The following is a 21562-nucleotide window of genomic DNA, read 5'->3' as shown; positions in this document are numbered from 1 at the left end:
AGAGAATTCCACAGATTCACCACTCTCTGTGTGAAGAAGTTTTTCCTCATCTTGGTCCTAAAAGGCTTCCCCTTTATCCTTAAACTGTGACCCCTTGTTCTGGACTTCCCCAATATCGGGAACAATCTTCCTGCATCTAGCCTGTCCAATCCCTTTAGAATTTTATACGTTTCAATCAGATCCCCCCTCAATCTTCTAAATTCCAGCAAGTATAAGCCTAGTCGATCCACCCAGTCTTCCATCATATGAAAGTCCTGCCATCCCAGGAATCAATCTGGTGAACCTTCTTTGTACACCCTCTATGGCAAGAATGTCTTTCCTCAGATTAGGGGACCAAAACTGCTCCAGGTGTGGTCTCACCAAGGCCTTGTACAACTGCAGTAGTACCTCCCTGCTCCTGTACTCGAATCCTCTTGCTGTGTATGCCAGCATACCATTCGCCTTTTTCACCGTCTGCTGTACCTGCATGCCCACTTTCAATGACTGGTGTACAATGACACCCAGGTCTCGTTGCACCTCCCCTTTTCCTAATCGGCCACCATTCAGATAATAATCTTGTTTTCCTGTTTTTGCCACCAAAATGGATAACCTCATTTATCCACATTAAATTGCATCTGCCATGAATTTGCCCACTCACCTAACCTATCCAAGTCACCCTGCATTCTCTCAACATCCTCCTCGCAGCTAACACTGCCGCCCAGCTTCGTGTCATCCGCAAACTTGGAGATGCTGCATTTAATTCCTTCGTCTAGGTCATTAATATATATTGTAAACAACTGGAGTCCCAGCACTAGCCTTGCGGTACCCCACTAGTCACTGCCTGCCATTCTGAAAAGGTCTCGTTTATTCCCACCCTTTGCTTCCTGTCTTCCAACCAATTGTCTATCCACATCAATACCTTACCCCCAATACCGTGTGCATTAAGTTTGCACACTAATCTCCTGTGTGGGACCTTGTCAAAAGCCTTTTGAAAATCCAAATATACCACATCCACTGGTTCTCCCCTATCCATTCTACTAGTTACATCCTCAAAAAAATTCTATGAGATTTGTCAGGCATGATTTTCCTTTCACAAATCCGTGCTGACTTTGTCCGATGATTTCGCCGCTTTCCAAATGTGCTGTTATCACATCTTTGATAACTGACTCTAGCATTTTCCCCACCACCAATGTTAGATCCCACATCCTCCTGGCTAATGTCCTTCCTTTCTATTGCATTTATCTCCTCTCTAACCAGCAATGCTACCCCACCTCCTTTTCTTTCATGTCTATCCCTCCTGTATATTGAATATCCCTGAATGTTGAGCTCCCATCCTTGGTCACCCTGGAGCCGTGTCTCTGTGATCCCAACTATATCATATTCATTAATAACTATCTGCACTTTCAATTCATCCACCTTGTTATGAAAGCTCCTTGCATTGACACACAAAGCCTTCAGGCTCGCTTTTACAACACTCTTAGCCCTTATACAATTATGTTGAAAGGTGGCTTTTTTTGATTTTTGCCCTGGATTTGCCGGCCTGCCACTTTTACTTTTCACCTTACTACTTTTTGCTTCTACCCTCATTTTACACCCCTCTGTCTCTCTGCACTTGTTCCCATCCCCCTGCCACATTAGTTTAAATCCTCCTGAACAACAATAGCAAATGCTCCCGTTAGACATTGGTTCCAGTCCAGCCCACGTCTTCTCCACTTGCTCTTCACATACTTGTAGAATGCCTTAGGGTTTTCTTTAACCCTGCTCACCAAGGCCTTCCAATGGCCCCTTCTGGCTCTCCTAATTTCATTCTTAAGCTCTTTCCTGCTAGCCTTATAATCTTCATTACCTAGTTTTTTGAACCTTTTGTAAGCTTTTCTTTTCTTCTTGACTATATTTTCAACAGCCTTTGTACACCACAGTTCCTGTACCCTGCCACCCTTTTCCCTGTCCCATTGGAATGTACCTGTGCAGAATGCCACGCAAATATCCCCTGAACATTTGCCACATTTCTGCTGTACGTTTCCCTGAGAACATCTGTTCCTAATTTATGCTTCCAAGTTCCTGATGATAGCTTCATATTTTCCCTTACTCCGATTAAACGCTTTCTTAACTTGTCTGTTCCTATCTCTCTCCAATGCTATGGTAAAGGAGATAGAATTGTGATCGCTATTTCCAAACTACTCTCCCACTTAGAAATTTGACACCTGACCAGGTTCATTTCCCAATACCAGATCAAGTACAGCCTTAGCTCTTGTAGGCTTACCTACATATTGTGTCAGGGAAACCTTCCTGAATATACCTAACAAATTCCACCCCATCTAAACCACTTGCTGTAGGGAGATGCCAATCAATATTTGGGAAATTAAAATCTCCCACCACGACAACCCTGCTATTATTACTCGTTTCCAGAATCTGTCTTCCTATCTGCTCCTCGATGTCCCTGTTACTATAGGGTGGTCTATAAAAAGAAAACCCAGTAGACTTATTGACCTCTTCCTGTTTCTGACTTCCACCCTCAAAAACTCAGTAGACAATCCCTCTATGACTTCCTCCTTTTTGCAACCGTGACACTATCTCTGATCAGCATTGCCACGCCCCCACCTCTTTTGCCTCCCTCCCTGTCCTTTCTGAAACATCTAAAGCCCGGCACTCGAAGTAACCATTCCTGCCCCTGAGCCATCCAAGTCTCTGTAATGGCCACCACATCATAGCTCCAAGTACTGATCCACGCGCTAAACTCATCCGCTTTGTTCAGGATGCTTCTTGCATTATTAAAATAGACACATCTGAAACCATCGGTGTGAGTGCATCCCTTCTCTATCAACTGCCTATCCTCCCTCTCTCACTGTCTTCAAGCTTTCTCTCTTTGTGAGCCAACTGAGCGAAGTGGGATCTCTCAGTGGCCACCCATTTTAATTCCAATACAGTTTGTCTGTCCATGACTTCCTCTAGTATCACAACGAGGCCACATTCAAGTTGGAGGAATAACACCTTATATTCTGTCTGGGTAGCCTCTGGCATGAATATCGATTTCTCGAACTTTGGGTAATGCCCCCCCCTTCACCATTCTCCTTCTCCTTCTCTCTCTCTCACCTTAGCTCCTTACCTGTCCATCACCTCCCTCTGGTGTTCCTTCCCCCTTTTATTTCTTCCATGGCCTTCTGCTCTCTCCTATCAGATTCCCCCTTCTCCAGCCCTGAATCTCACCAATCAACTTCCCAGCGCTTTACTTCATCCCTCCCCCTCCCATTTTCACCTATCGCCTTGTGTTTCTCTCTCCCCTCCCCCACCTTTCGTTCTGCCAAAGAGTCTCGGCTCAAAACGTCAACTGTACTCTTTTCCATAAATGCTGCCTGGCCTGCTGAGTTCCTCCAGCATTTTGTGTGTGTTCCTTGGATTTCCAGCATCTGCAGATTTTCTCTTGTTTCTGGACTTCCTTCCTGATGGTAACAATGAGAAGACCTGGGTGATGGGTTTCTTAACGATGGACGCTGCCTTTTTGAGGAATGGCTCCTTGAAGATGTCCTGGGTACTATGGAGACTGGTGCCCGTGGTGGAGCTGACTAAGTTTCCAACTCTCTGCAGCTCCCTTCAATCCTGTGCAGTAGCCCCTCGCCCCCAGTCCATACCAGATGGTGATGCAGCCAGTTAGAATGCTCTCTACAGTATGTCTGTAGAAATTTGCGAGTGTCTTTGGTGACATACTAAGTCTCTTAATAAAATCTAGCCGCTGCCGTGCCTTCTTTCGACAGTCCGATCAGCAGCAGGAGCAGTGCACGGCTATGAGGTATCTCGCAGTTTGGTGACGCTTGTTTAAAAGTACAGAAGGAACAAGCGAAGTGGCCATTGTCAGGGTGGCCGTTGTTAGGAGTAGGCCAGCGGTGAGAGTAGGAAGTGTCAGGCTTTGGCTCAAAGGAGGCTGCGGCTCGAAAGAGGCGTTAGCTCTGGGTAAGCTTCCTTTCTTTCCTTCTCTTACTGTATCTAGTGCAGTAAACACCTGTTGTGGATTTTCATGCTGGATGTTAGAGTCCTGCGAGACCCAGAGTCTCCCAGGGAACTACATCTGCATGAAGTGCATCCGACTGAAGCTGCTTGAAGACCATGTTAGGGATCTGGAGCAGCAACTGGATGATCTTCGGCTTGTACAGCAGAGTGAGGAGATCATCGATCAGAGCTACAGGGACGTAGTCACCCTGAAGTTGCAGGAGGCGAGTAGCTGGGTGACTGTCAGGAGAAATAGAAATATAATTAGGCAGTTAGCACAGAGCACCACTGTGGCCATTCCCATCAATAATAAGCATACCACTTTGGATACTGTTGTGGGGATGACCTTCCAGGGGAATGCCATGGAGGTGGGGTTACTGGCATTGAGCATGGGTCCATGGTGCAGAAGGGAAAGAGGGAGAAGAGGAGAGCGGTAGTGATAGGGGGACTCAATAGTCAGGGGAACAGACAGGAGGCTCTGTGGATATGAACAGGACACCCAGATGGTATGTTGCCTCCCAGGTGCCAGGGTCAGGGACGCCTTGGATCACATCCACAACATTTTGGAGAGGGAGGGAGAGCAGCCAGATGTCTTGGTACATATTGGTACCAATGACATGGGAAGGAAAAGCAAAAAGGTCCTGAAAAGAGAATCTAGAGAGCTAGCTAGAAAGCTGAGAAGCAGGATCTCCCATGTAGTAATTTCTGGATTCCTGCCTGTGCCATGCGCCAGTGAGGGTAGAAACAGGATGATCTGGCAAATTAATGCATATCTGAGAACTGATGCAGAGGGCAAGGCTTCAGGCTCTTGGATCATTGGGATCTCTTCTGGGGGAGGTATGACCTGTTCTAAAGTGACAGGTTGCACCTGAACCCGAGAGGAACCAATATTCTCACGGGCAGGTTTGTTAGAACTGTTGGGGAGGGTTTAAACTAATTTAGCAGGGGGTGGAAACCAGAGTGAAGGGACTCACGATAGGGCAGATGGTGAAAAAGCAAAGATAGTGCGCAGTCAGACTGTCAGGAAGGGCAAGCTGATGATAGGACATAATCGCAGCCAGCAGGGTGAGTATCAGTGCATTAGGGATGCAGAATCACAAAGTGTAGCAAATAAAGTACTCAAGGTGTTACACCTCAATGCACGGAGTATAAGAAATAAAGTGGATGATCTTGTTGCACTTTTACAGGTTGTTGGGAATAATGTGGGCATCGCTGAATCGTGGCTGAAGGATGGTTGTAGTCGGGAGCTCAATGTCTAAGGTTAAATGTTGTGTCTGAGGGATGGGAAGGTAGGCAGAGAGGGTGGAGTGGCTCTGCTGGTAAAGAATGACATCAAATCAGTAGAAAAAATTGACATGGGATTGGAAGATGTAGAATCCTTGAGAGTTGAGTTAAGAAACTGCAAGGGTAAAAGGATGGCAGTTATATACAGGCCTCCCAACAGTAGCTGGGATGTGGACCACAGATTACAACAGGGAAAAGAAAAGACATTTCAAAAGGGCAATGTTATGATAGTCATGGGAGATTTCAACACACAGGTGGATTGGGAAGATCAGGTTGGAAGTGGATCCCAAGAGAGTGAGTTTGTTGAATGTCTACAAGGTAGCTTTTTAGAGTGGTTTGTCATTGAGCCTACTAGGGGATCTGCTATACTGGATTGGGTGTTATGTAATGAACAGGAGGTGACTAGGGAGCTGAAGGTAAAAGAACCCTTAGGAGGCAATGATCACAGTATGATTGAGTCCAACTTGAAATTTAATAGGGAGAAAGTAAAGTCTGATGTAGCAGTGTTTCAGTGGAGTAAAGGAAATGACAGTGGTGAGAGAGAGCAGTTGGCCAAAGTAAATTGGAAGGAGATGCAGGTACAGATGTCAGCAGAGCAGCAATAGTGTGTGTTTCTAGGAAAAATGAGGAAGGTGCAGGATAGATGTATTCCAAACACAAAGATACCCAAATGGCAAAATACTACAAACATGGCTGACAAGGGAAGGCAAAGCTAATGTAAAAGCTAAAGAGAGGGCATACAACAAAGCAAAAAGTAGTGGAAAGATAGAGAATTAGAAAGCTTTAAAAACCCGACAGAGCAACTAAAAGAATCATTAGGAGGGGAAATATGAAAGCAAGCTAGCAAACAAAATACTAAGAGCTTTTTCAAGTATGTAAAAAAAAGAAAGATGAGAGTGGATATAGGACCGCTAGAAAATGAGGCCAGAGAAGTAATAACAGGGGCCAAGGAGATGACAGATGAACTAAATGAGTATTTTGCATCAGTCTTCACTGTGAAAGACACTGGCAGTGTGCCAGATGTTGAAGGGTGTGAGGGAAGGGAAGTGAGTGAAGTTACTATTACGAGGGAGAAGGTGCTCAAAAAGCTGAAAGGCCCAAGGCTACATAAGTCACCCGGACCAGATGAACTGCACCCCAGGGTTCTGAAAGAGATTGTGGATACATTAGTAATGATCTTTCAAAAATCATTGGACAACGACAGGGTGCCCGAGGACTAGAAAATTGCAAATATCGCTCAAAAGGAAGAAGGCAGCAGAAATGAAATTATAGACCAGTTAGCCTGACCTCAGTGTTGGGAAGATGATGGAGACAATTGTTAAGGATGAGGTGATGGAGTACTTGGTGACACAGGACGAGAATGGACAAGGTTAAGGGAAAGTCCTGCCTGACGAACCTGTTGAAATTCTTTGAGGAGATTACACATAGGTTAGGTGAAGGGGATGTAATGGATGTTGTACATTTGGACTTTCAGAAGGCCCTTGACAAGGTGCCACATATGAGGCTGCTTACCAAGTTAAGAGCCCATGGCATTACAGGAAAGTTACTAGCATGGTTAGAGCATTGACTGATTGGTAGGAGGCAGCGAGTGGGAATAAAAGGATCCTTGTCTGGTTGGCTGCCAGTGACTAGTGGTGTTCCGCAGGGGTTGGTGTTGGATTCACTTCTTTTTATGTTGTATGTCAATGATTTAGATGATGGAATAAATGGCTTTGTTGCCAAGTTTGTAGATGATAGGAAGATTGGTGGAGGGGCAGGTAGTGTTGAGGAAGCAGGTAGGATGTAGAAGGACTTAGACAGATTAGAAGAATGGGCAAGAAAGAAGCAAATGAAATACCATGTTGGAAAATGCATGGTCATGCACTTTGGTAGTAGAAATAAATGTGCGGACTATTTTCTAAACAGAGAAAATCCAAAAATCTGAGATGCAAAGGGACTTGGGAGTCCTTGTGTAGAACACCCTGAAGGTTAACGTGCAGGTTGAGTTGGTGGTGAGGAAGGCAAATGCAATGTTAGCATTCACTTCAAGAGGACTAGAGTACAAGAGCAGGACACATCAAAGTTGCTGGTGAACGCAGCAGGCCAGGCAGCATCTCTAGGAAGAGGGACAGTCGACGTTTCAGGCCGAGACCCTTCGTCAGGACTAACTGAAGGAAAAGTGAGTAAGAGATTTGAAAGTTGGAGAGGGAGGGGGAGATCCAAAATGATAGGAGAAGACTGGAGGGGGAGGGATGGAGCCAAGAGCTGGACAGGTGATTGGCAAAGGGGATACGAGAGGATCATGGGACAGGAGGTCCGGGAAGAAAGACAAGGAGGGGGGGGACCCAGAGGATGGGCAAGAGGTATATTCAGAGGGACAGAGGGAGAAAAAGGAGAGTGAGAGAAAGAATGTGTGTATATAAATAAATAATGGATGTGGTACGAGTGGGAGGTGGGGCATTAGTGGAAGTTAGAGAAGTCAATGTTCATGCCATCAGGTTGGAGGCTACCCAGACGGAATATAAGGTGTTGTTCCACCAGTAGAGGAGGCCGTGGATAGACATGTCAGAATGGGAATGGGATGTGGAATTAAAATGTGTGGCCACTGGGAGATCCTGCTTTCTCTGGCGGACAGGGTGTAGGTGTTCAGCAAAGCGGTCTCCCAGTCTGCATCGGGTCTCGCCAATATATATAGAAGGCCACATCGGGAGCACTGGACGTAATATATCACCCCAGCCACTCACAGGTGAAGTGTTGCCTCACCTGGAAGGACTGTCTGGGGCCCTGAATGGTGGCAAGGGAGGAAGTGTAAGGGCATGTGTAGCACTTGTTCCGCTTACAAGAATAAGTGCCAGGAGGGAGATCAGTGGGGAGGGAGGGGGGGGGACGAATGGACAAGGGAGTCGCGTAGGGAACGATCCCTGCGGAAAGCGGGGGGGGTGGAGGGAAAGATGTGCTTAGTGGTGGGATCCCGTTGGAGGTGGCGGAAGTTACGGAGAATAATATGTTGGACCCGGAGGCTGGTGGGGTGATAGGTGAGGACCAAGGGAACCCTATTCCTAGTGGGGTGGCGGGAGGATGGAGTGAGAGCAGATGTGCGTGAAATGGGGGCGATGCATTTGAGAGCAGAGTTGATGGTGGAGGAAGGGAAGCCCCTTTCTTTAAAAAAGGACATTTCCCTCATCCTGGAATGAAAAGCCTCATCCTGAGAGCAGATGCGGCGGAGATGGAGGAATTGCGAGAAGGGAATGGCATTTTTGCAAGAGACAGGGTGAGAAGAGGAATAGTCCAGATAGCTGTGAGAGTCAGTAGGCTTATAGTAGACATCAGTGAATAAGCTGTCTCCAGAGACAGAGACAGAAAGATCTAGAAAGGGGAGGGAGGTGTCGGAAATGGACCAGGTAAACTTGAGGGCGGGGTGAAAGTTGGAGGCAAAGTTAATAAAGTCAACGAGCTCAGCATGCGTGCAGAAAGCAGCGCCAGTGCAGTCGTCGATGTAGCGAAGGAAAAGTGGGGGACAGACACCAGAATAGGCACGGAACATAGATTGTTCCACAAAGCCAACAAAAAGGCAGGCATAGCTAGGACCCATACGGGTGCCCATAGCTACACCTTTAGTTTGGAGGAAGTGGGAGGAGCCAAAGGAGAAATTATTAAGAGTAAGGACTAATTCCACTAGATGGAGCAGAGTAGTGGTAGAGGGGAACTGATTAGGTCTGGAATCCAAAAAGAAGCGGAGAGCTTTGAGACCTTCCTGATGGGGGATGGAAGTATATAGGGACTGGACATCCATGGTGAAAATAAAGCGGTGGGGGCCAGGGAACTTAAAATCATCGAAAAGTTTAAGAGCGTGAGAAGTGTCACGAACATAGGTAGGAAGGGATTGAACAAGGGGGGATAAAACCATGTCGAGCTATGCGGAAACGAGTTTGGTGGGGCAGGAGCAAGCTGAGACAATAGGTCGGCCAGGACAGGCAGGTTTGTGGATCTTGGGTAGGAGGTAGAAACGGGAAGTGCGAGGTGTGGGAACTATAAGGTTAGTAGCAGTGGATGGGAGATCCCCTGAGCCGATAAAGTCAGTGATGGTGTGGGAGACAATGGCCTGGTGCTCCTTAGTGGGGTCACGATCGAGGAGTAAATAAGAGGAGGTATCCATGAGTTGTCACTGTGCCTCGGCAAGGTAGAGGTCAGTACGCCAGACTACAACAGCACCCCCCCCTTATCAACGGGTTTAATGGTAAGGTTAGGATTAGTACGGAGGGAGTGGAGAGCAGTGCGTTCCGAAGGAGTGAGGTTGGAATGGGAACAAGATGCGGTGAAGTCGAGACGGTTGATGTCCCGTCGGCAGTTAGCAATAAAGAGATCCAGAGCAGGCAGAAGACCAGAGCGGGGTGTCCATGAAGAAGAGGAGGGTTGAAGTCGGGAGAAGGGGTCATCGGTGGGGGTGGAAGAGTCCTTGCCGAAGAAGTAGGCTCGGAGACGGAGACGGCGGAAGAAGAGTTCCGCATCATGGCGAACACGGAACTCGCTGAGGTGTGGGCGAAGAGGGACAAAGGTGAGGCCCTTACTGAGGACAGAGTGTACTGCCTCCGATAGTTGAAGGTCGGAGAGGATGGTAAAGACCGAGCACGGCAGCCTCCAACCTGATGGCATGAACATTGACTTCTCTAACTTCTGCTAATGCCCCACCTCCCCCTCGTACCCCATCCGTTATTTATTTATATACACACATTCTTCCTCTCTCTCTCCTTTTTCTCCCTCTGTCCCTCTGACTATACCCCTTGCCCATCCTCTGGGTCCCCCCCCCCCCTTGTCTTTCTCCCTGGGCCTCCTGTCCCATGATCCTCTCGTGTCCCCTTTTGCCTATCACCTATCCAGCTCTTGGCTCCATCCCACCCCCTCCTGTCTTCTCCTATCATTTTGGATCTCCCCCTCCCCCTCCCGCTTTCAAATTTCTTACTCACTCTTCCTTCAGTTAGTCCTGACGAAGGGTCTCGGCCTGAAACGTCGACTGCACCTCTTCCTACAGATGCTGCCTGGCCTGCTGCGTTCACCAGCAACTTTGATGTGTGTTGCTTGAATTTCCAGCATCTGCAGAATTCCTGTTGTTTGCGTTTTCAAATGCAAGAGCAGGGATGTGATGCTGAGGCTTTATAAGGCACTGGTGAGGCCTCACCTTGAGTATTGTGAACAGTTTTGTGCTCTTCATCTAAGAAAAGATGTGCTGGCATTTGAGAGGGTTCAGAGGGGATTCACAAGGATGATTCTGGGAATGAAAGGGTCATCATACGAGGAACGTTTGATGGCTCTGGGTCTGTACTTGCTGGAATTCAGAAGTATGAGGAGGGATTTCATTGAAACCTTTCAAATGTTGCAAGGCCTAGACAGAGCAGACGTGGAAAGGATGTTTCCCATGGTGGGGAAGTCAAGGACAAGAGGGCAGAGCCTCAGGATAGAGGGGTGTCCATTTAAAGCAGAGATGCGGAGAAGTTTCTTTAGCCAGAGGGTAGTGAATTTGTGGAATTTATTTCCACAGGCAGCTGTGAAGGCCAGGTCGTTGGGTGTATTTAAGGCAGAGCTTGATAGGTTCTTGATTGGACATGGCATCAAAGGTTACGGGGAGAAGGCTGGGGAATTGGTTTGAGGAGGGGAAACAAGGATCAGCCATGATTGAATGGCAGAGCAGACTCGATGGGCCAAATGGCCTAATTCTGCTCCAGTGTCTTATGGTCTTCATTGCAGTTGCATCGCTATGTTGGGCCCAGGATAGATCTTCAGACATATTGACACCCAGAAAGTTGAAACTGCTCACTCTGTCCACTTCTGATCTCTCTATGAGGACTGGTGTGTGTTCCCTCATCTTACCCTTTCTGAAGTCCACAATCAGTTCTTTGGTTTTACTGATGTTGAGTGCGACTCCAGTCAACTAGCTGACGTATCTCACTCCTGTACGCCGACTTGTCACCGTCTAAAATTCTGCCAGCAATAGTTGTATCATCAGCACATTTAGAGAATACATTTGAGGTGAGCTTATATACAGTCCTAGGGGTAGAGAGAGTAGAGTAGTGACTGATTTACCTTACTCTCATCAGTTCCTGGGAGACTTTGAAGATAGAGTCATTTAACAATTAAACAATCCTGTTCAAACTTACTGGATGTTATACAATGATGAGAGCTCTTTGTTTCATTACCTCCAGTCTGTGAGGTCACTTGCACTTTTCTGAAGGAATGGTTGACATTTCTTTGGGACCACAGTAGCGTAGCAGTTAGCACCACACTATTAAAGTTATGGGCATCAAAGTTTAGTTCTGGTGTCCTCTGTAAGAAGTTTCTACGTGTGTGGGTTTCCTCCAGATACTCCTATTTCCTCCCACAGTCCAAAGATGTACTGGTTAGTTGGTTAATTGGTCATTGTAAATTGTCCTGTGATTAGGCTAGGTTTAAATAGGCAGTATGCTGGGCAATGCAGCTCAAAGGGCCAGAAGGGTCTGTTCCACGCTATATCTCTACATAAAATAAATAAATATAAAACTTTTCCTACTTGGTTTTAGTTTAATTAATTCCATCTAATCACTTTAATATCTAAACAGAAAATGCTTACTAATTTTATGCTGAACAAATTACATATGAGATTTCTGTTTCTAAACCTACCCCCACCCCCAGCTCTGCAGTTGATTCTGTTTTGCTATTATTGTCTGGTATGGGGGGAGGGATCTGCACAGGATCGAAATAAGCTGCAGGAAGGTAAACTTAGTCAGCTCCTTCATGAGCACTAGCTCCCCAGCATCCAGCGCATCTTCAAGGAGCAGTGCCTCAGAAAGGGGGCATCCATCATTAAGAATCCCCATCACCCAGGATGAGCCCTGCTTTTATTGTTACCATCGGAGAGGAAGGCACACACTCAACAATTCAGGAATAGCTTCTTACCTCTGCCATCAGACTTCTGAATGGATATTGAACCATAAACACAACCTCATTACTTTTTTATTTCATATATATGTGTGTGTATGTGTATGCCAATTATTAGACATAAAATAATTGATTGCATAATTACTCACCCCCTTCAAGTCGGTATTTAGTAGATGTACCTTTGTCGGCAATTACAGCCTTGAGTTTGTGTGAATAAGTCTCTATCAGCTTTGCATATCTGGACACTGCAATTTTTCCCCATTCTCCTTTACAAAATTGCTCAAGCTCTGTCAGATTGCATGGTGATCATGAGTGAACAGCCCTTTTTAAGTCCAGCCACAAATTCTCAATTGGATGGAGATCTGGATTCTGGCTTGGCCACTCCAGGACATTAACTTTGTTGATTTTAAGCCATTCCTTTGTAGTGTTAGCTTTATGCTTAGGTTCATTGTCTTGCTGGAAAGCAAGTTCTCTTGCAGACTGCATGAGGTTTTCCTCCAAGATTTCTCTGTGTTTTGCTGCATTCATTTTATCCTGTACCTTCACAAGCCTTCTAGAGTCTCCTGCAGTGAAACATCCCCACAGCATGATGTAGCCACCACCATGCTTCACGGTAGGGATGGTGTGTTTTTGATGATGTGTGGTGTTTGGCTTACACCAAACATAGCTTTTAGTCTGATAGCCAAAAAGCTCAATTTTGACTTCATCAGACCATAGAGCCTTCTTCCAGCTGACTACAGAGTCTTCCACATGCCTACTGGCAAATTCTAGCAGAGACTTCATGTGAGTTTTTTTCAACAGTGGATTTCTCTTTGCCATTCTCCCATCTCAGCCACTGAAACTTGTAACTCCTCTAGAGTTGTCGTAGGTTTCTTGGTGGCCTCCCTCACTTGTCCTCTTCTTGCACGGTCACTCAGATTTTGAGGACGGCCTGCTTTAGGCAGAATTCCATCTGTGCCATATTCTTTCCATTTCTTGATGATTGGCATTACTGTACTCCGAGGGATATTCAGTGACTCGGAAATTTGCTTGTATCCATCTCCTGACTTGTGCTTTTGAATAACCTTTCGCAGAGTGCTTGGGGTGTTCTTTTGTCTTCATGGTGTAGTTTTTGCCAGGATACTAACTCACAAGCAGTTGGACTTTCTAGATACAGGTGTATTTTTACTACGATTAGTTGAAACACCTTGACTGGACATGGTGATCTCTAACTAATTATGTGACTTCCAAAACCAGTTGGCTGCACCAGTGATGATTTGGTGTGTGAATAGGAGGTGAATACTTACACAATCAATTATTTTGTGTTTTATATTTGTTATTCATTTAGATCACTTTGTAGAGATCTGTTTTCACTTTATATATAAAAAAAACTAAATTACAGTAAGTATGTGTGTGTGTATACAGAGTATATGTGCATGTGTGTGTGTGTATATATATATATATATATATACTGTAATTTAGTTTATTTAGTTTTTATCATGAATTACACTGTATGCTGCCGCATAACAAATTTCATGACATATGCCAGTGATATTTAACGTGATTCTGATTCTTTTCTGACACTTTGTCTCCTATAAGAACAGCTTTCCTGACTTCCTATTCTGATGAATTTTCTCCTTGTACTTCTGGAGGGCTGAGTCCCTGGGGAAGGGCAGCCAACACTCTCGATCTAGCCTTGTATGTGAGATTGGTTTCAGGAGACTGATGCCTGGTCCCTGCCCTGTCACCTGTCATTGCTATCTGAAATTTCAACATTAATTTCAGTATTATCTTCATGGTTGTAAGTTTTGTTGTCAAGACCTCACTTTGAACACAAGTCTTGATAGCTGGAAACAGTAAAATATGTTTGAGGGCAAGCAAACATCAAGGTGTTTAATGAAGTCATAACATAACTTTAACATGGTGAGAAATACAGTTTGCTTCCATTAAATTGGTTACCTTTTTGTAAATCTAATGCACATCTGGGTGGCAGGGTGGGGATGCATCTCCATCAAAGGAGGTGTAAGGTGCTCCTTCCCTCCGCTGGCGTGCAGATCACCCTTGGGCAAGGTGTGGCACCTGCTTAGCCCCTCGATCAGGGTCATGTGAAGCCAAGGGAGCAGGTGGTGGATGGTCGTGTGAGCAGCTGGGGAATATCACAAATTCTGGTTCTGCGACTACTGATGCCAGGCAGACAATCCCTGAAGAGCATTGATAATGGTTGGGGTCACCCATCTTCAAAAGCTACTGCCCAGAAGAAATCAATGGCAATCCAATTCTGTAGAAAACGTTAACCAGGATCAGTCATAGTCATAGTCATACTTTATTGACCCCGGGGTAAATTGGTTTTCGTTACAGTTGCACCATAAATAATAAATAGTAATAGAACCATAAATAGTTAAATAGTAATATGTAAATTATGAAATAAGTCCAGGACCAGCCTATCGGCTCAGGGTGTCTGACCCTCCAAGGGAGGAGTTGTAAAGTTTGATGGCCACAGGCAGGAATTACTTCCTATGACGCTCAGTGCTGCATCTCAGTGGAATGAGTCTCTGGCTGAATGTACTCCTGTGCCCATCCAGTACATTATGTAGTGGATGGGGGACATTGACCAAGCTGGCATGCAACTTAGACAGCATCCTCTTTTCAGACACCACCGTGAGAGAGTCCAGTCCCATCCCCACAACATCACTGGCCTTAGGAATGAGTTTGTTGATTCTGTTGGTGTCTGCTACCCTCAGCCTGCTGCCCCAGCACACAACAGCAAACATGATCGCACTGGTCACCACAGACTCGTAGAACATCCTCAGCATCGTCCGGCAGATGTTAAAGGACCTCAGTCTCCTCAGGAAATAGAGACGGCTCTGACCCTTCTTGTAGACAGCTTCAGTGTTCTTTGACCAGTCCAGTTTATTGTCAATTCGTATCCCCAGGTATTTGTAATCCTCCACCATATCCACCGACCCCCTGGATGGAAACAGGGGTCACTGGTACCTTAGCTCTCCTCAGGTCTACCACTAGCTCCTTAGTCTTTTTCACATTAAGCTGCAGATAATTCTGCTCACACCATGTGACAAAGTTTCCTACCGTAGCCCTGTACTCAACCTCATCTCCCTTGCTGATGTATCCAACTATGGCAGAGTCATCTGAAAACTTCTGAAGATGACAAGACTCTGTGCAGTAGTGATTGCCCACGTCATACAACACAGTACATTAATGAACAAATGAATACACATTAGCACTTTGCTAAAAGAACACTTCTCTGTAGGAAAAAATATTTTTCTGTGTTAAGATTTTTACACTGCTCTAGGATACCGCAAGTTGCAACCAAACACTGGAGCTGTGACTGCAGACTGCCACAGCCAGCAACAGGGAGCCCAGGGATAGTGTAGACATTTACCATGTTCAATCATTTCTACGTTTCAGGACTGCGGGTCCATCTGTATCTGGTTTGGAAACCACCTACATGGGCGGCAATGGTTTCTCAACTTCCTACAACAATCAGCGCTGGCTTGCTCTCTACCTCTCTGCGTGCAAATTCTTGGATTTGGCACTGACCTTACCTTCTGAAAGCCTTCCCCAGTTTCAGATGTAAGTAAACAGCGAAGCATAGCTTCCTTACAAGCACACAGACTTGTCTTCTGTATAAATTCCATATATATATGGGACAGGTGGCTGCGGAGGAGGAGTGCCAAGGGCAGGGGATGGCACGGGTGCGGACACACCCAGCCCTGAGACACCAGGCAAGGTCACTTGATTCCAACAATTGTTTTATTGATCATTACAGAATGTCTCTTTGGTGCTCCCAGCTCCTCCCCCATTTCTCAACCATAATTCCACTCTCCCTGCCCCCTTCCCACTCTCAGTCCACAATAGAGACCCATATTGATCCTATCTGCTCTCAATCCCTCTCTTATCTGGTACTACTCACACCCTTCTGTTCTTATCAGATTCCATTGTCTGCAGCCCACGACTGCCCCACCTATAACCACAGGACAGCTTCTATCCCGCTGTTGAAGTATTATTGAACTGTCCACATGTTTGTTGACCTCACAGTCTGCCTGGTCATGGTCCTGCACCTTATTGTTTGCCTGCATTTCACATTCCCTGTAACTGTAACACTTCATAATGTACAAGTAGCACAGCCTCAACCTGAGCGCTTCCAGCAGTTTCTGTTTTAATTCCTCAAGAACTCCAGAAATCTGATATCTGATTATTTAAAAATCCTGATAATTCAGCAATCAGGCTTACCAGATGAATTTTGTTGTGGTCACTCCCTACTCCCTGGGACGCTAGTCCCTCCCACGCCCCCCTGCTCCCTGCTCTCCCCAGGATGCCAGTCTCCCCCACCCCTCGCTCTCCCTGGGACACCAGTCTCCCACTCCCCCCCCCCCCCCCGGGACACCAGTCTCCCCCCCCCCCCACCCGCTCTCCCTGAGACGCCAGTCCACCCACTCCCTCCGCACTCACCAGGACCCTCTAATTTCCACAGCAATAAATCGGAATCATTTGATAATTTCAGTATTTTCAATGATTTTTCAGCATCGATAGTTCCTTGATCTATCTCAGTGAACACTGAAGCAATTATATGCAAACAAATAGTTGATAAAGGGATTTATTATGAGAAGGGTAAATCTATCATGACAATCAGAGCTGGAGTCTACATATAATTTGAGACTTCTCTCACCAAACTATTAATGTTATTGCCAGTAGTATCCCGTAGTTCTCTCCTACCACAGGTTTACGCTGTAGAACCACAGTTCTCTGCGTAATCAAAGTGTGAATGTTGATGCAAGTACTCACTACTGTCAGGTGCTTCTGTTACCGCCGCTCAGTATTTTTAGAGCTATTTGTCTTCTGTGTGCCTTGGGAAATGTTTGAAATACATATTTAATGGACTGCATTGACTCACATTGTTTAGGTATCGTTGGGCTTTCATTCCGGAAGTATCTGACGATTCTGGGCTGGAGGTCCGCAGACAAGGAACTCACCAACGAGAATTCAAACCATATGTGGTGAGGTTGGCCAAACTGCTGAGGAAAAGAGCGAAGGTATTTTCTTTCTTACTGTGCACTTGCATTCTTCCCCATTCCTGCTGAAAGCACTTACTTGGGTTGGTGTGAGACTTCTATTCGCAAAATACATTGCACCTGCAACATAGAAACATGGTACTACTCTCAAGAGATCCAGAGATCCAGTTAGTATTTAGCAAAGCGATAATTCCTATGTAACACTTGAGACATAATTTCGAGAAACAAGGGTCGTCATAATAGTTTGTTCACAAAATCGGTTTCAAGTTAATGGCCTTTGTATTTGTCACAAGAGCTAACAAGGCCAGTTCTGAAAGCATTGTCTGATGACTTTTATTGCAAGAGGTTTGCGTTTCCTCAATCCCCTTTATCTCTAAGGTATATGGTGGCCCTCCTCCTTGTACCTGTTCCCCCCCACCCCAATTTCATAGTTTAATTGTCATCTCACCAAGCCTTGTACAGTTGCCGTTGACAGGATGGAGAGTAAAGTGGAATGATCTGCAAGAAGAACTGGGAGGCAGGAATGTTTCACAGGTATTTGGATAAATGCTGTACATGGATAGGAAAGGTTTAGAGGGATATGGGTCACACACAGACAAATTGAGCTAGCCTGGGGCTTTTCATGATGTTCCATTTGGACCAAAATAAGGAGTCTCGACCCCAAGCATCCCTTCTACAAGTTCTGCCTGATCCACTAGTTCCTCCAGCAGAACCTTTCTTGCTTCATTAAAAAGGATTGATTGCTTGTTTTTCCTATCTCATATTTACCCTGATCACAGTTCATCTGCCACCCAATGCCCATCTCACTTGGCCTATTCACCTTTGCCCTGTGAGCTTTGCACAGCTTATTTTCCATGGCACAGTTAGGTACATTAGTTATTCAGATGAAGGAGCAGATTCACGAGAACTTATGCTTATGGACCTGTTAGCTTGACGTCGGTGGTTGGGAAGTTGTTGGAGTCGATTGTCAAGGATGAGGTTACAGAGTACCTGGAAGCATATGACAAGATAGGCAGAACTCAGCATGGTTTCCTTAAAGGAAAATCCTGCCTGACAAACCTATTGCAATTTTTTGAGGAAATTACAAGTAGGCTAGACAAGGGAGATGCAGTGGATGTTATATATTTGGATTTTCTGAAGGCCTCTGACAAGATGCCACACATGAGGCTGCTTAACAAGATAAGAGCCCATGGAATTACAGGAAAGTTACATACGTGGCTAGAGCGTTGGCTGATTGGCAGGAGGCAGAGAGTGGGAATAAAGGGATCCTATTCTGGTTGGCTGCCGGTTACCAGTGGTGTTCCACAGGGATCAGTGTTGGGGCCGCTTCTTTTTACATTGGACATCAACAATTTGGATTATGGAATAGATGGCTTTGTGGCTAAGTTTGCTGACGATACGAAGATAGGTGGAGGGGCCGGTAGTGCTGAGGAAATGGAGAGTCTGCAGAGAGGCTTGGATAGATTGGAAGAATGGGCAAAGAAGTGGCAAATGAAATACAGTGTTGGGAAGTGTATGGTTATGCACTTTGGCAGAAGAAATAAACAGGCAGACTATTATTTAAATGGAGAGAGAATTCAAAGTTCTGAGATGCAACGGGACTTGGGAGTCCTCGTACAGGATACCCTTAAGGTTAACCTCCAGGTTGAGTCGGTGGTGAAGAAGGCGAATGCAATGTTGGCATTCATTTCTAGAGGAATAGAGTATAGGAGCAGGGATGTGATGTTGAGGCTGTATAAGGCGCTGGTGAGACCTCACTTGGAGTACTGTGGGCAGTTTTGGTCTCCTTATTTAAGAAAGGATGTGCTGACGTTGGAGAGGGTACAGAGAAGATTCACTAGAATGATTCCGGGAATGAGAGGGTTAACATATGAGGAACATTTGTCCGCTCTTGGACTGTATTCCTTGAAGTTTAGAAGAATGAGGGGGGACCTCATAGAAACATTTCGGATGTTGAAAGGCATGGACAGAGTGGATGTGGCAAAGTTGTTTCCCATGATGAGGGAAGTCTAGTACGAGAGGGCATGACTTAAGGATTGAAGGGTGCCCATTCAGAACAGAGATGCAAAGAAATTTTTTTAGTCAGAGGGTGGTGAATCTATGGAATTTGTTGCTACGGGCAGCAGTGGAGGCCAAGTCATTGGGTGTATTTAAGGTAGAGATTGATAGGTATCTGAGTAGCCAGGGCATCAAAGGTTATGGTGAGAAGACGGGGGAGTGGGACTGAATGGGAGAACAGATCAGTTCATGATAAAATGGCGGAGCAGACTCGATGGGCCGAATGGCCGACTTCTGCTCCTTTGTCTTATGGTCTTATGCCCAGACACTGATCTTTGTCGTACTCCAGTAGCCTGTCATCCTGTAAATAGCTTGTTTACTTGTAATGTCTATTTTGTGTCTAGTCCTTTAACAATGCACTCAGCACTATGAGCCTCATCTTTGGGCGAAATCTTATGTCTTAACATCTATATACAGCTCATCCATTGATTGTCCTGTACCCAACAGGTGTAATGTAGAAAAGCTTCAGCATAGTAAAGGGCCTTCGGCCCACAATGCTGTACCAAACATGTACTCATTTTAGAAATTACCTAGGGTTACCCATAGCCCTCTATTTTTCTAAGATCCATGTACCTGTCCGGGAGCCTGTTAAAAGACCTTATTGTATCCGCCTCCACCACCATCGCCGGCAGCCCATTCCACACACTCACCACTCCCTGCGTAAAAAAAAAACTTACCCCTGACGTCTCCTCTATATAGCTATATATACCAGCGTCTTGTATAGCTGCAACATTACCTCTTGGCTCTTAAACTCAATCCCATGATTGATGAAGGCGAATACACCGTATGCCTTCTTAACCACAGAGTCAACCTGCACAGCAGCTTTTGTGTCCTCTGGACTCAGACCCCAAGATCCCTCTGATCCTCCACACTGCCAAGAGTCTTACCATCAATACTATATTCTGCCATATTTGACCTACCAAAATGAACCACCTCACCCTTATCTGGGTTGAACTCCATCTGCCACTTCTCAGCCTAGTTTTGTATCCTATCGATGTCCCGCTGTAACCTCTGACAGCCCTCCACACTATCCACAACACCCCCAACCTTTGTGTACTTTCTGACAAATGTAACATTATAACATGGGTTAAGGGGGAAGGGTGAAATGTGTAAGGGGAACCTGAGGGGGAACTTCTTCACTCGGAGGGTGGTGAGAGTGGAACGAGGTGCCAGCACAAGTGGTGCATGTGAGCTCGATTTCAACACTTAACAGTACATGGATGGGAGGGGTATTGAGGGCTGTGGTCCAAGTGCAGGTCGATGGGATGAAGCAGATTAATAGTTTGGCATGGACTAGATGGGCCTGTTTCTTTGCTGTCATGTTCTATGACTCTAAATCTAATACTGTCAAATACAATTTCCCTTTCAAAAAAAGTCAAAAACTTTGTTGACTCCACCTAATATCAGTGCTATGTGATCACTTCCCCACATCTGATATTGGCCTCTTGTTCCATTGTACTTCGCCATGTATTCAACCTGAGCCTGAGGCTCCGGAGGGTTCCTGTACTGTGGAAGACGTCCTGCCTCGTCCCTGTGCCGAAGACACCGCGCCCCAGCGGCCTCAATGACTACAGGCCGGTGGCATTGACCTCCCACATCATGAAGACCCTGGAGAGACTTGTTCTGGAGCTGCTCCGGCCTATGGTTAGGCCACACTTAGATCCCCTCCAGTTCGCCTACGAGCCCCGACTGGGAGTTGAGGATGCCATCGTCTTCCTGCTGAACCGTGTCTACGCCCACCTGAACAAGCCAGCGAGCACTGTGAGGGTCATGTTTTTTGACTTCTCCAGTGCGTTCAACACCATCCGCCCTGCTCTGTTGGGGGAGAAGCTGACAGCGATGCAGGTGGATGCTTCCCTGGTATCATGGATTCTTGATTACCTGACTGGCAGACCACAGTACGTGTGCTTGCAACACTGTGTCCAACAGAGTGATCAGCAGCACTGGGGCTCCACAGGGGACTGTCTTGTCTCCCTTTCTCTTCACCATTTACACCTCGGACTTCAACTACTTCATGGAGTCTTGTCATCTTCAGAAGACTCTGCCATAGTTGGATGCATCAGCAAGGGAGATGAGGCTGAGTACAGGGCTACGTTAGGAAACTTTGTCACGTGGTGTGAGCAGAATTATCTGCAGCTTAATGTGAAAAAGACTAAGGAGCTGGTGGTAGACCTGAGGAGAGCTAAGGTACCAGTGACCCCTGTTTCCATCCAGGGGGTCAGTGTGGACATGGTGGAGGATTACAAATACCTGGGGATACGAATTAACAATAAACCGGACTGCTCAAAGAACACTGAGGCTGGCTACAAGAAGGGTCAGAGCCGTCTCTATTTCCTGAGGAGACTGAGGTCCTTTAACAT

At 46.0% G+C, this 21562-nt stretch overlaps 1 protein-coding gene across 8 annotated transcripts in view; it reads left to right on the top strand.

The window, feature by feature from the left end:
• Positions 1-21562, top strand: part of dop1a (DOP1 leucine zipper like protein A) — a 222843-nt gene that overhangs the window by 199435 nt on the left and 1846 nt on the right. For all 8 annotated transcript variants that reach the window (XM_072265897.1, XM_072265903.1, XM_072265902.1 and 5 more), the window contains 2 exons: positions 15541-15705; positions 17036-17165. In XM_072265897.1, the coding sequence (XP_072121998.1) occupies positions 15541-15705; positions 17036-17165 (295 nt within the window). The remainder of the gene's footprint in view (positions 1-15540; positions 15706-17035; positions 17166-21562) is intronic.

Source organism: Mobula birostris, chromosome 8 (assembly GCF_030028105.1).
Source record: "Mobula birostris isolate sMobBir1 chromosome 8, sMobBir1.hap1, whole genome shotgun sequence".
Taxonomy (NCBI): domain Eukaryota; kingdom Metazoa; phylum Chordata; class Chondrichthyes; order Myliobatiformes; family Myliobatidae; genus Mobula; species Mobula birostris.
The sequence above is the reverse complement of the archived record's forward strand: the minus strand, read 5'-3'. Positions and strand labels throughout refer to the sequence as shown.